The sequence below is a fragment of the Ambystoma mexicanum genome, chromosome 5p (assembly GCF_040938575.1).
Source record: "Ambystoma mexicanum isolate Mex_15411 chromosome 5p, UKY_AmexF1_1, whole genome shotgun sequence".
In the NCBI taxonomy this organism is placed as follows: domain Eukaryota; kingdom Metazoa; phylum Chordata; class Amphibia; order Caudata; family Ambystomatidae; genus Ambystoma; species Ambystoma mexicanum.
The window spans coordinates 102674899-102687422 of NC_090930.1; the positions used below are offsets into that span (position 1 = coordinate 102674899).

General features: G+C 41.1%; 1 protein-coding gene across 2 annotated transcripts in view; it reads right to left on the reverse strand.

Annotated features, from left to right (window-relative positions):
• Positions 1-12524, reverse strand: part of LOC138480760 (rho GTPase-activating protein 20-like) — a 477633-nt gene that overhangs the window by 225066 nt on the left and 240043 nt on the right. For both annotated transcript variants that reach the window (XM_069612494.1, XM_069612495.1), the window contains exon 2: positions 8306-8388. In XM_069612494.1, the coding sequence (XP_069468595.1) occupies positions 8306-8388 (83 nt within the window). The remainder of the gene's footprint in view (positions 1-8305; positions 8389-12524) is intronic.

Sequence of the window (12524 nt, forward strand, 5' to 3'; positions counted from 1 at the left end):
TTCAGAGAATTGGTATGAAAGAACATTTCTTATGGTTTGTGAAATTATGGTGTGTTTTTCGTGAGGGGTTGTATAAAATGGCGTTTATGGAAGGATGATATTAATTTGGGACTTTGACCAGATTGAAATTTTGCGATGTGCTCGGTATGTCATAGGGTCTAGGATGGTTGTTAAGTCATTATATCTATTGGTATGATTGAGGGGGGAGTGTCTCTACAGTGATTAATGAGTTTTGAATCTGATATAGATGTGGTGATGTTTGTCTAATATATGGGTTTTTCAGCTGATTTAATATTAGTATAAAATGTTCATTAGTTCATAGTAGAGGTGTCCAGGACACTGGACTGTTTAAAATGTTGTACTTAGTTTGTAAAATATATCTGTTGTTGCTGACTTGCTTCTATTTCAGAAGGGGGGGTCAGGTTCACATCTGATTGCCGCTTGTCAGGGTTTCTACGTTTGACTGAGACACTTTTCATTGAAAACTTTGACATGAACAGTGGGGTGAGGAAGATGGCCACTGATTTACGTGTGGTCACATGGAATGTTAATGGATCAAACAATTACAAACAAAGGATGAAGGTTATGACCTATTTAAGAGATTTAAAAAGTGACATTTGTTCTATTCAAGAAACCCATCTTCTTAAAGATGAAATTGGAAACCTTAAGAAGGGTTGGGGTGAGATGGTCTATGGCTCCTCCTTCTCCACGAGGTCAAGAGGAGTAGCTATATTGATTCGGAGAAATTTGCCAATAAAGGTATTGCATGAATTGTCAGATCGGGAAGGAAGAATGGTGGCACTACTCGTTAATATCCAGGGTTGTATTGTGGCTTTGTGTAATATTTATGCCCCATCTGTAGATGATGGGTCATTCTATAGGAACGTAGCTCAATCATTGCAAGATTTAGGTACGGATAATATTATTCTAGGTGGTGATTTTAATACTGTTTTAAATACAGATTTGGATAGAAGTGTATCAGTGAAGGTTAAGCAGACTGATCGTCACTATCTATCTCTGAAAAACCTGCTTGAGGAACATGCCCTACAAGATTGTTGGAGGTTGGAACATCCATTTACTAAAGAATATAGTTTCTACTCAGGGGCACACTCTGTTTATTCTAGACTGGATATGTTATTGACAGCTGGGAAAATGACTGAGAATCATAGAGCAAGTGAAATTGGTTCTATTCTTCTGACTGATCACGCACATGTAACAATGTGTATTAAATTGGTTTGTGATGAACAGAGACAATCTAATTGGAGAATGAATACTGCAGTCTTACAAATGGAGGAGGAAGTTCAAAAAATGAGGACCGAAATTGAATTTTACATATTTGAAAATCACATGGGTGATTTGAGACCAGAGATTGTATGGGAAGCCTTGAAGTGTACCATGCGTGACTATTTGATTAATTTAACGTCTGGTTTAAATAAGAAACATGTTACTAGACACGAGGAACTGGAAATGAGAATTAGTGACTTGTCTAAGAGGACAATGGCAGATCCCCGAGACTTGGTTGGTATGGCCAAACTGTTGAAATTGAAAAGGGAACTGAAGAATATAATTGAGGAGCGGACGGAGCAGAAACACCACAACTTGAAGTGTGTGTATTTTGAGAAAGGAGAGAAATGTGACCAATGGCTAGCCTACAGGCTGAAGAAGAGAGAATCGGAACGTTCTATTGTGTCGATTCAAGATAATGATGGACGAAACATCTTTCGGGACTATTATGTTGATTTATACCGGAATGAATCCGATAGGAATATTGGGGGTGTTGACTTTCTTGAGAAAGTGAATGTTTCCAGACTTTCCGACGATGATTCTCAGCTACTAGAGGCGGAGTTGACACTGGATGAGATCATGGGGGCTATTAATCGATTGAATGTGGGAAAGTCGCCAGGGCATGATGGCTTTCCAGTAGAGTTCTAAAAGTTGTTACCAGATTCGGCCCTTGACTTGCGAAAGGATGTATATGTGGCTTCTTTGGCAAATGGTCTCTTACCAACATCTACAAGACACGCAACAATTTCTGTTTTTCCTAAGAAGGGGAAAGATGAGACACTTCCAGGGAGTTATAGGCCGATTAGTCTTATTAACACGGATAATACGATTCTGGCAAAGGTCTTGGCTATTAGACTGGAAAATGTCTTGATCAATGAGAATCAATCAGGATTTTTGAAGGGTAGGAAGACATCTAGTAATATTAGAAGGCTGTTTCATACGATCGATAAAGCAACTGATCCGTTGGACGGAGCTGCTGTTTTCTCTTTGGATGCAGAGAAGGCATTTGATAGAGTGGATTGGGAATTCCTCTTTTTGGTCCTTGAAAAAATGGGATTTGGGGTAAAATACAGGTCATGGGTTAAGCTACTATATTCAGACCCTACAGCTGAGGTTAACACCAATGGTAGACGCTCAGCATCTTTTAAATTGGAAAGAGGGACAAGACAGGGGTGTCCTTTTTCCCCTTCGCTATTTGTTATTGCGATTGAGCCCCTGGCAGCTATGATTAGAGATGATCCCTATATAAAAGGATTGTTGTGTTGGGGAAGACAACAAAAAGTATGGTTATTTGCTGATGACATTCTTCTGGTTCTCCGAGACTTGGAACAGTCACTACCGACTCTAATGGAAATTTTGAGATTATTTAAAGCCATCTTGGGATATAAAGTGAATTGGACAAAGTCAGAGGTGATGCCCCTGGTACTTTGCTGTAATAAACATTATGTGACTGGTCTAGGGTTTAGATGGTGCCCAGATAAAATCAAATATCTTGGTATCTGGATAACTCCAAAGATCAGTGATTTGGTGAAGGTGAACATGAATACGATATGTAAGGATTTTCAAGACGATCTGGAACGTTGGAGTTTATTAAATCTTTCATTATGGGGGAAGGTTAATGCTTTAAAGATGGTATGCTGAACTTTAGAGCCTATCACCTTGCCTTCACTTGTGATTTTATAATTGATTTCTTGGCACCGATACCTGATGAATGGGCTGCAGCGGAAGCAAGTAGTAATGGTCCTCTGTCACCAAGAGCCCTACTGACTACAGAATCAAGAGCGAGAAGTGTGAAGGATCCATTGACTGTCTGAAAAACTCCTGGAAGAGGTTGAATGATTTGCTGGGTGTGGAAGCATGTAGAGATGCTGGTCCGTCATTATGGTTGAATCCCTCTATTAGATTTGAAAATAAGACACTATTCTGGGCAGATTGGTTTTTGGGTGGTGTTGGATTGATGATCTATTTAAGGAGGGGAAATTGATGAGTGCTAGAGAGCTACAGCAACAATTTCATATTGAAAATTTCAGGTTTTCGGATTTCAGGAAATTGAAGATTGCGGTTGGTGAGATTAATTTCCAGGCAAGGTTAAATCTGGATTTTCTCACGAGAAAGTCGTTGGTGGGTGAAGGTGGTTTATCTAGCCGGGTGTACAAACAAATAGTAAATGAATACAAAGACAATGTTCAGCTCAGAGATGAGTGGAGTCGAAGAATTGGTTCTGACATTACAGTGGAGACATGGGCAAGGATGTGTGCTGATGTCAAATTTTGTTCCCTTGGTTTGACTGAGAGAACAAGACACATAAAGATATTAAACAGGGTTTATTGGACACCTGACAGATTATGGAAGCGAGGTTTGAAAGATGACTCTGTCATTGGGCATGTGCTCATGAAACTGGTACAATGGAACATATGATGTGTGATTTCAGGAAAGTGCGTGCATTTTGGGATGATATTGGTGTGACCATGGAAAAGGTCTTGGATGAATCAATGGGTTTAGATTTTGAGACATTAATACTGGAAAATGATGGTACCTTGGAAATGCTCACTCAAAGCCAAAAGAAGTGGGTATTTAGGGGAGCCATGATGGGAAAAAAATCATCCTTAGGAATTGGAAATCTGACATCTCTTTAAAGAAGGAGGACAGGTTGAAAGAAATGCTTGATCTGGCGGATGTGTAAAAATGTATATATAGGAAACAGGGCAAAAATTGATTGTTTATGAAGATATGGGGTACATTTCTGACATTGTATTGAATCTGACAATTACACATTACATGATGTGTTGTACCTGGTGTATATAAGGGGGGCGGTGTATTTCTGTGCTTTGTAATTATGTATATAGTTTTTGCTGCAAAATTGTTGTTATAAGTAAAATGAAAATAAAAATTAAAAAAATAAATAACAATAAAGCTGAGGAAAAGGGGTGAGAATTACCATCACACTACTGCCCTAGAATAGCAGGGAGTGAGACGAAGACATGAGCATTCCTATCACACTCCCACCCATTAATATCTGATGAGAAGGGATGAGCATTCCCATCACACCTCTGCCCTAGAATAGCAAGGAGTGAGGCAAAGAGATGAGCATTCCTTTCACACTCCTGTCCATTAAACGTCGAGGAGAAGGGATTAGCAATCCCATCACACCTCTGACCTAGAGTAGCAGCCAGTGAGGTGAAAGAATGAGCATTCCCATCACACCTCTGCCCTATAATAGCAGGGACTGAGGAGAAGGGATGGGCATTTACATTGTATATCTCACATTGGTAAAGGGACCTTAAGAGAGTTGCTGAGAATCCCCAACATATTTTAACCTGGTGACTAAGGGACTGAAGAGAAGGACAACAAATGTGCATGATATACCTGCTGTGAGATTGCTGGGAACGAAGAGAAAGGCTGAGCACCCCCACTTATATTTCTCTGGGATAGCAGAGAATGCTAAGAAGGGCTGATCATTTACAGTATTTATTTGCACTGATATAGCAGAGCCAGAAGATACGGGCTGAGCATGTACATTATATATTTGCCTTGGGGTAGCAGAGACTTAGGAGAGGGGTTAAACATCTGCTTTATATATCCGTCCTGGTATATTAGGAACTGAATGGCGGGGATAATCATTTACATTATGTATACACCCTGGCATAGGAGGGACAAAAGGAAAGGGCTAAGCATGCACACAATATATATTCCCTGGCATAGGAGGGAATGTAGAAAAGGGCTAAAGATCCCCAATATATATAAGCTTGGATAGAAGATGCAGAGTTTAATCAAACGCCCCAAAAAACAGAACTGAAGGGCTCACTGGAAAATTGACCTGCTGACCTTCAAAAAAAACTTCACACTGAAAATTGACCTATTAAGGCAGACTTGCAGGGTTTCTGCAAGAAGCACAAGGAAGTGTGATGTAAAAGGACAAGCACTGGGAATCGATAGGCCTACCTACCATTACAAAAGGGAAGGTTGAATTAATTCATAGTGGTTGAAGAAATTCAACAGCTCCTTTTACATGATAAGCAGAATTTTCAAATACTGTCACTAAAATAGCTTTGCATGTGCGTTTGCAGTTTTAAAGCAAGACATGCGAAAAATGTCCGCTGTTAACATAAAGATATCAGGGCAGATACTTAAAGTATGTTGATAAGATGTAATGTATATTATGCTTCACATGCAGAATATCGGCAACCACTGAAAAAAAGGCCACTTTGTTTCCATGGGTCAAATGTAAATTCCCTTTATGCCGAAGGCAAACCCTTTTGCTTGTTGTTGGGCAGACTTCACAAATGACTCCCCTGCTGAAGGCCTGTTGGTCTTCTGGTCTGGTAAGAGAACTCTTTTGAAGCTTTTGGATCACAGATATTTACCACCTACAGCCCAACAACATTCAAACAACAGAATGGCAAAATGCCTATCCATTGTGTGACTAGAATGTGGGGAGGGTCTGTGCAATCAAGGGAATCTGAACTCAATACAAAAAAATAGAAGGTTTGCAGATCGATATGATGGTCAACTTCCGATAACAGGTCACATGCTGGCCAGGAAAGGCAAATATCCTGGAGACAGGAGAGCTCTGATTTGTGTACACATGAAGATTTTCCATTAGTTTAAAAGGACTATCATAAATCATGCATTTTTCTCAGCAACCACAAGTCACATTTCATTCATTTATATGTATTTTTTAAGATGATTTTCAGGCAATGTTGTTGAAATAAAATTCATCTACCTGTGACTTAAGGAATTGAAATGGCAAGTTAAAATGTGTTTCTAGCTGCTCTGAGAATTTCCTGAATTTAAGAGTTGGCGAACTTGTGGAGGGTACAATTAGGTATCTGGGGAGTATATTACATGTTTATAACTACTTATTAAATCCCCATGACTAGCTGAAGCGGAATATATATGGCATTTATTTGTAAATTATGGAGGTTTGCCATGAAGGCACCTTTTGCCAAAATGTTGACATAAAAAAAGGGATTTCAAATGGGAGTTGCAATATGTATGTTCTAGACTCCTAAACCAATCTTAAGGGAGAGGCATGGCTTGGGGGAAGAGAAAAGGGTAACTGTCCAACCCTGGTTGTGAGAATCCTTACAAGGCACTGCCCAATATTGAAATCTTGATGGTGTCATCACTGGTATATAAGTGGATGCATTATGAGTGAAGGGAGAGCTGCTAAAAATGACCAACTGACAGCCGCAAGAAAACACCAGAGGAGATTTGCAGAAATTGCACCTAGGTGGAGCTTGGAAGATGCCATATGATGCCACTTCCTGTTTTCTCAAGGGGTGAAAGGTTGTGTGCCATCACTTCCTGCGATGTCCCGTGGGAGCGGGGTCAAATGTCATTGTTTCATGTGATGTCATCAGAGGTCAAGGGTCATGTTATACCACACCTGCTTCCCCTGGGATTTTGGTGAAATGACCTCCCTGATCTATTCGTCTGATCTGATCCGATATGTGTACACATTTGTTTCATGCGTTCTTGAAGCCTGGCCATCGAATAAAATAATTGTGAATTTGCCAAGTTATTTCCTTGGTGAAAGCTACCCGCATAGTACTGCATGCTCAAGCACATTATGCCTGACTTCAGTATGCAGAATAACTTGGAAGTAACTGGAGCTTTAGTAACATCTAGAGTAGACTGCTGTAACAGTTCATACTTGTGTCTCCTAAGTGGTTGATCCACACCCACAACTTTTCCAGAAAAAGGCGCTGCATGCCTCATCCTGGAGCTCAAACCACTTGACCACCAACCCCTGGCTTTGAAAGACCCATAATTGAAAATAAGGACTAATTTCAAAGTCTTGTGCAACTTACATAAAGCTATGAATGATGAAGGACCATCTAAACGAGATCACACATAACAAAATGCAACCATCCCTAGAACCTGAGATATACCATGGCCAGAATGGGATCTTTTATGACTTTCAGGAAACAGCAACTTGAGCTAAGATCTATTAGGTCAAGGGGGATCCGTTCTCTGTTAACCTTCAGTCAGATGACAGCCAATTTAAGTAGGGTCAGTCCGATACCCAGTGGAGTATTGCTTACTGTACATCTAGGGCTTGATGAGGATTATAACTGATCACTGGTCTAAGTAATGACACCAATTGTGTATGCAAATAGGTAACCATATCTCACAGAGCACACATTTTTACCCCAGGTACGCCATACCTATCTGCAATCCATTTATCATATTAAGTTGATGAATCCCTGTTACCCCTTGGATTACAGCTATTCTGAGCCCCCACTAGGAGCACAATTACCCTTCCATATACTTCTGTATTAGAGCATTGACACAAGGTATTCTCTCATTTGTGTAGGGGACAACCCCAAATGCAAACCTGTAGTTGCTACTTAATGGTGGGACCTCACAGACTTTTGCACCAATGCCCCTCATTGAGGTATGACATGTGCTGATTTTAGATATCTAAATTGCTTATCAGGGTTGGACCAACATAGTGCAATGGGCCAATGCCCAAATGGCTCCTCAAATGGCTAGCAAAGGGCATATGTGTGGCCCACTTTAAACCAGTTTAATGAATGAGTACACTGTGCAGTTGGTAGTTCTGGTCGGTGTCACCAATTCAATGTGATTTAACGTGAACTGATTGGTGCACAGGTCTATTTTTTGTTCCAGCCCAACCTCATTGCTCATAATGCTTGAATCCAAGTACTGATTAAATCTAAATATTTCATTTGAGAATTGTTTTTATATTGGTTGCCTATCAACAATTATGAACACACTAAATGATTCAATTCATCCTTATTTTTAATGATAATGTTTTCTAATATTGATTTTGATTCAATGATACAGCACTACAAAGCAGTATTATAAACTAGTGGTGTACAGTAAGAGCATCTCTTTTCTTCTCCACAACCTCCTGTGATAAACTGATGCCATGTTTCTTGCTTTGTGTTTATACTAGAAAATGAAGTCGAAGAAAAGTAACTAATAGTCATAAATGAAAAGGGAAATCGTGGCTTCTGACAGCCAGCGGTAGTTAGGAGACACCCCTCCTTACCTGGAGTGGGACCTGGACTTGCTGAGGGCTTTGCTGATGGCAGAAGGAGTTGAGCGTCTCCGTTGGACTGAAGTCTTCATCTTCTGAAAGCAGAAAGGGAAGAAAGAAACAAATCAGTGCTGGGATCACTCAAAAGGTGCTTTTGGCACAAGCACTTTAAAATGTTCTTACAAAACTACTGGCATTATGCAAGCTCTCATAGGGATTCTTATCAAAAATAGTGCCATCATTGATACCCTTATAGATTGTAGTGAAAGATAGGCACTGAATTGTCTAGAGTTGGCAAGAGTGGTTTCAATACACATATCACATGCCTTAATTATATTGACCACAGAAGGATGAGTTGCCCCGCACAATGTCACACCTGTGACTTTCACGTTCTGCACACATGTCTGCAATGGATACATTAGTCCACTGATCTATCTTTCTGGCCCCAACCAGAAAGAGCTGTATATAAACAAAATGGGAAAGGACAGACAGGCTGCAGAAAAAAAAAAAAAAGAAAGCAGAAGCAAGCGAGGGAGAGTCAGATAGAGACACACAAAGACAGAGAGAGAGAGAGAGAGAGAGAGAGAGAGAGAGAGAGACTTGGAAAGAGTGAATCTTACTGACTGGCAAAAGACAGGGAGACAGACAAATTAAAACAGATATGAAGGGGCATGTAGAGGGAAAAATTAGTGCACAATAGGTACAAACAAAGGGCAGGATAAGCAGTTGGCAGCAGTTTGATAACAACATCAATGATATAATTCTTTAAACCCAACCTAGTTAAAAAAAAAAAAAAGAATAGACTGGTTTCACAATTTACAACCATATATCGGACTTGGAACCCAACACCAAACCACACTGACTAAAGTAGTACTGGGTAGTTATAGTAATAAGTCACAGTTCCCACAGTTTACATTCAGCGCCCAAATCTACCCAACCTCAGAGACGAGGATATTGGCTTGAGGGGTCAACTCATGGCTGGACAAGAGCCTTGCCCTGTACCATTCCCTGTCAAACAAAACTCTTACATAATACCCAAAACGGGGCGCGGGCAGTCCAAAGCTGAACACGTTTTCAAAGGGTGGTGTGTCTCTCCAGGCAAAATGGGCCGTATAGTAGTTAACCTCGGGGTCATGAAAGTGCACAGAGACATCTCCACAACTACAAGACAGATGGAGCCAATCCAAAAATCATTTGCCTTGGGTAACTCTGGGGTGGTTACTCGTGCACAGGGCAAGCCAATGTGCAACTCCAAGTTACTCCTGGAGAAGGCTTGTCGATTGAAGAAGCAGTTACTTTGAGTAACTGAGTTAGTCCTGGAGAGGGCTATTCAATTCACAAAAGAACTGCCATGAGTAAATGCAGTACCCCAGAATAGGGTTTGTAGCAAACCATGCAAAATGCGAGGGGTTCAAGACGGCATGAAAACCATGGTACATCTCATCCTTTCTGCCCAACCCAGAAAAGGGTTTTTGAATGTGCACATCACCGAGGCTCATATTTAAATGACTGTGTTCCCCTTTTTGATGATTTGGACAAATCAAGGGGCATTTCTCTGCATTTTTAAGCACCGTTCAAATTCACAAATGTTATGGACTTTAAAATATGCAGAAGTGAAACATATCTCCTAGAACCGGTTTGGAATAGGAACAGCAAGATACACATTCCAAGACAGGGCAAAATCCTGACCCTGTCACGTATATTTTTAAGGGTGACAGCAGCAGAATGAACTGCTGCTGTTACACTGTATTTCTATCCCTAGCTCAGGGATAGAAATGCTTTTTTGTTCATTACTCGCATGTGACAGCAGTTGCTGGTAGCCAGTCCTATATTAGTGGCGTGAGTGACCTCCTAGCACAAATCTGTGCATGGCCGCTGATAAGTGCATATTTTGGCTGATGTCCAGCATCCTATGACATGCGCAGGTCACCCTTGAGTATTAGGTGACCTGTCCTTTCTGCATGCATGAGTTCAACTAAAAAAAAGAGCATCCTATGCGGATTGTTTATTTGCACTCATTTATGAGGCTCCCGAATGGAATGGATAATGTTATCATGTATGATTTTCATGCGAGAGACAAACTTATTGGGTGGAACCGGGCCTGGTTTCAATATGCTCTTTCCCCTTCTGTAATGGCATTCCAGGCTGAAAAACAAAGAATCAGAGAGTTGCTAGTGGCTTCTGATTCATTAGTACCCAGCGGGGTCAATGAGCTTGTACCAAGCTTATAACAAGCAAGCTCATTGACCCTTGCTGCGTCATTACCAGTCCGACACTGACTTTGTCATGCTGGTAGCATCTGCGTCCTAGCCGCCATGGAAAGAGAGAAGGTACTACTTGAAATCCATTCTTCCTGTTCTATGGTGGCCATCTTTTGTGTTTACTTTTTTCAATGACTCCTATGGAAAAGGAGAAGTCCCTTCTCCCCGTTCCATGGAGGCAATTTTTGTACTTTCTTTTGCAGTTGTGCAACATACATGTCCTCATGCAACTTAAAAAAGTAACTATTAGTACCCTGGTCTAAAAGTTGGGGTATTAATAGCAATTAGCAACTTGCCGAGAGGGCATTACACGTCAGGTAATGCCCCAAGTCCATCTTGTAACTATGGGCCCCGAGGCATTACCTGATGCGGCTCGGGGTTTATTGTTTAATTCACTACCTTCCATGCATCACTCTTCTGCGCTGGGAGAGACATTTCGAGCCACGTAGTGCCATTTAATGCATGGATTACATATGTCAGTTAATGTATACCTTACACGTTTAATGTTAATGGTAAAAGGGCAGGAAGTGGCAATGGAACAGAACTCTTAAAATGTCTTTATAATATTTCCTTCTTTAAATAATATTCATGCTCTCGTTGTACACAATGTATTGGACTAACGAAACCTCGAACCTGTTTGCTGAAGTGCCCAAAACTTCCCGGTCTGTCGGTGATATGATATGATATGATGTATCTGTATGTAGTTTATGCTGTATCTTAACTTGGCCAGGGCTCTTGCATTGTTCTTCATACTTTGAAAATAAAGTAAGCACACTCTAAAGGAGTAGTGGAAAATGTTATCCAGGAAGTTGCTGAAGGGGAGTTTTTAAGATGCATCGTTTCTTCCTCTTTGCAGGCCTGCCCTCTCTGTGCTGTTGTCATTGTAAAAGGCTGTTCTTTACCAGACATGTGTTTACACATTGATTGTCCTGGTGCCTACATATTTATGAACTTGAGGGTAAAATCCTCCATGAATCACTCTACTGCTGACCAAAAGACCTTTACCTACATCAGGGTCCTCATTTCACCAACAGCGGAGAATCCCTGGGGTAGAGTCCAGATGGTACTGCCTCCTCGATGCGGTCCATTGGTGAGGAACTCAGATCTTTAACCGCATGATCTGGCATTCGGCACAGGAAACAGGGCATACTATTGGTTCCTGTGCCTAACTCTGCATCATGGACTGAACCCGCGGTGACCTCCTTCATGCGCATGCTCCCCAATCTTGGTAATGGTATCTGCCATGTAGAAATCTGGAGGCCTTCGTTACAGTGGATCACGTTGGACTCCGCCTACTCTGAGCGAATGCCTAAAAGTGGACCGCATCCACAGGGGATCCCCGCCTCGCTGACTGCATCTGCATATTGGTGCAGGCAGTGGAGCATTCCGATTCCCAATGCATCTCTGCCGGCACAGAGCAGAGCACATTTTTAAGCAGGTAGTAAAGAAACCCCTTCTTGTCCATAAGGCTGCATTGAGCTTTTCAGTAGCTGTGAAAAAGGAAGTCAACACACCTGTGGATCATATTCTCCTACCTAGAGATCTATATAACGTGTGGGAGGAGAAATGTGCTTCACAGAAATCAAGAATAAAACACAGATCCTACAAATACAAGGCTACCTTAAAGGGCTTCCTCTCATCAAGAACACTAGGAAAGGTGATTGACCTCATCTACTACTTTATTAATAACATTGCTGCATCTGCAATTTTGGAGTGTCTTTCTTTATGCTGTAATTTGGGTTTAATTACATAGTGCTGACATGCCCGCGAATAGGGGTTTGTGAGCTTAGGCAACCAAATTGGTACGGATCAATGAAAGTGGAAGAAGGGAATAGAGAGTTGGGGACATATTTGGGAGAACATGATAAAAATACAAGCATATCAATTAATTCCTCCAATCATTTTCTGATGCAGCCCCGTGATTTCTATATTTTGAAGCCCTGATGATTGGCGATGGAGTGGGTGCTTTC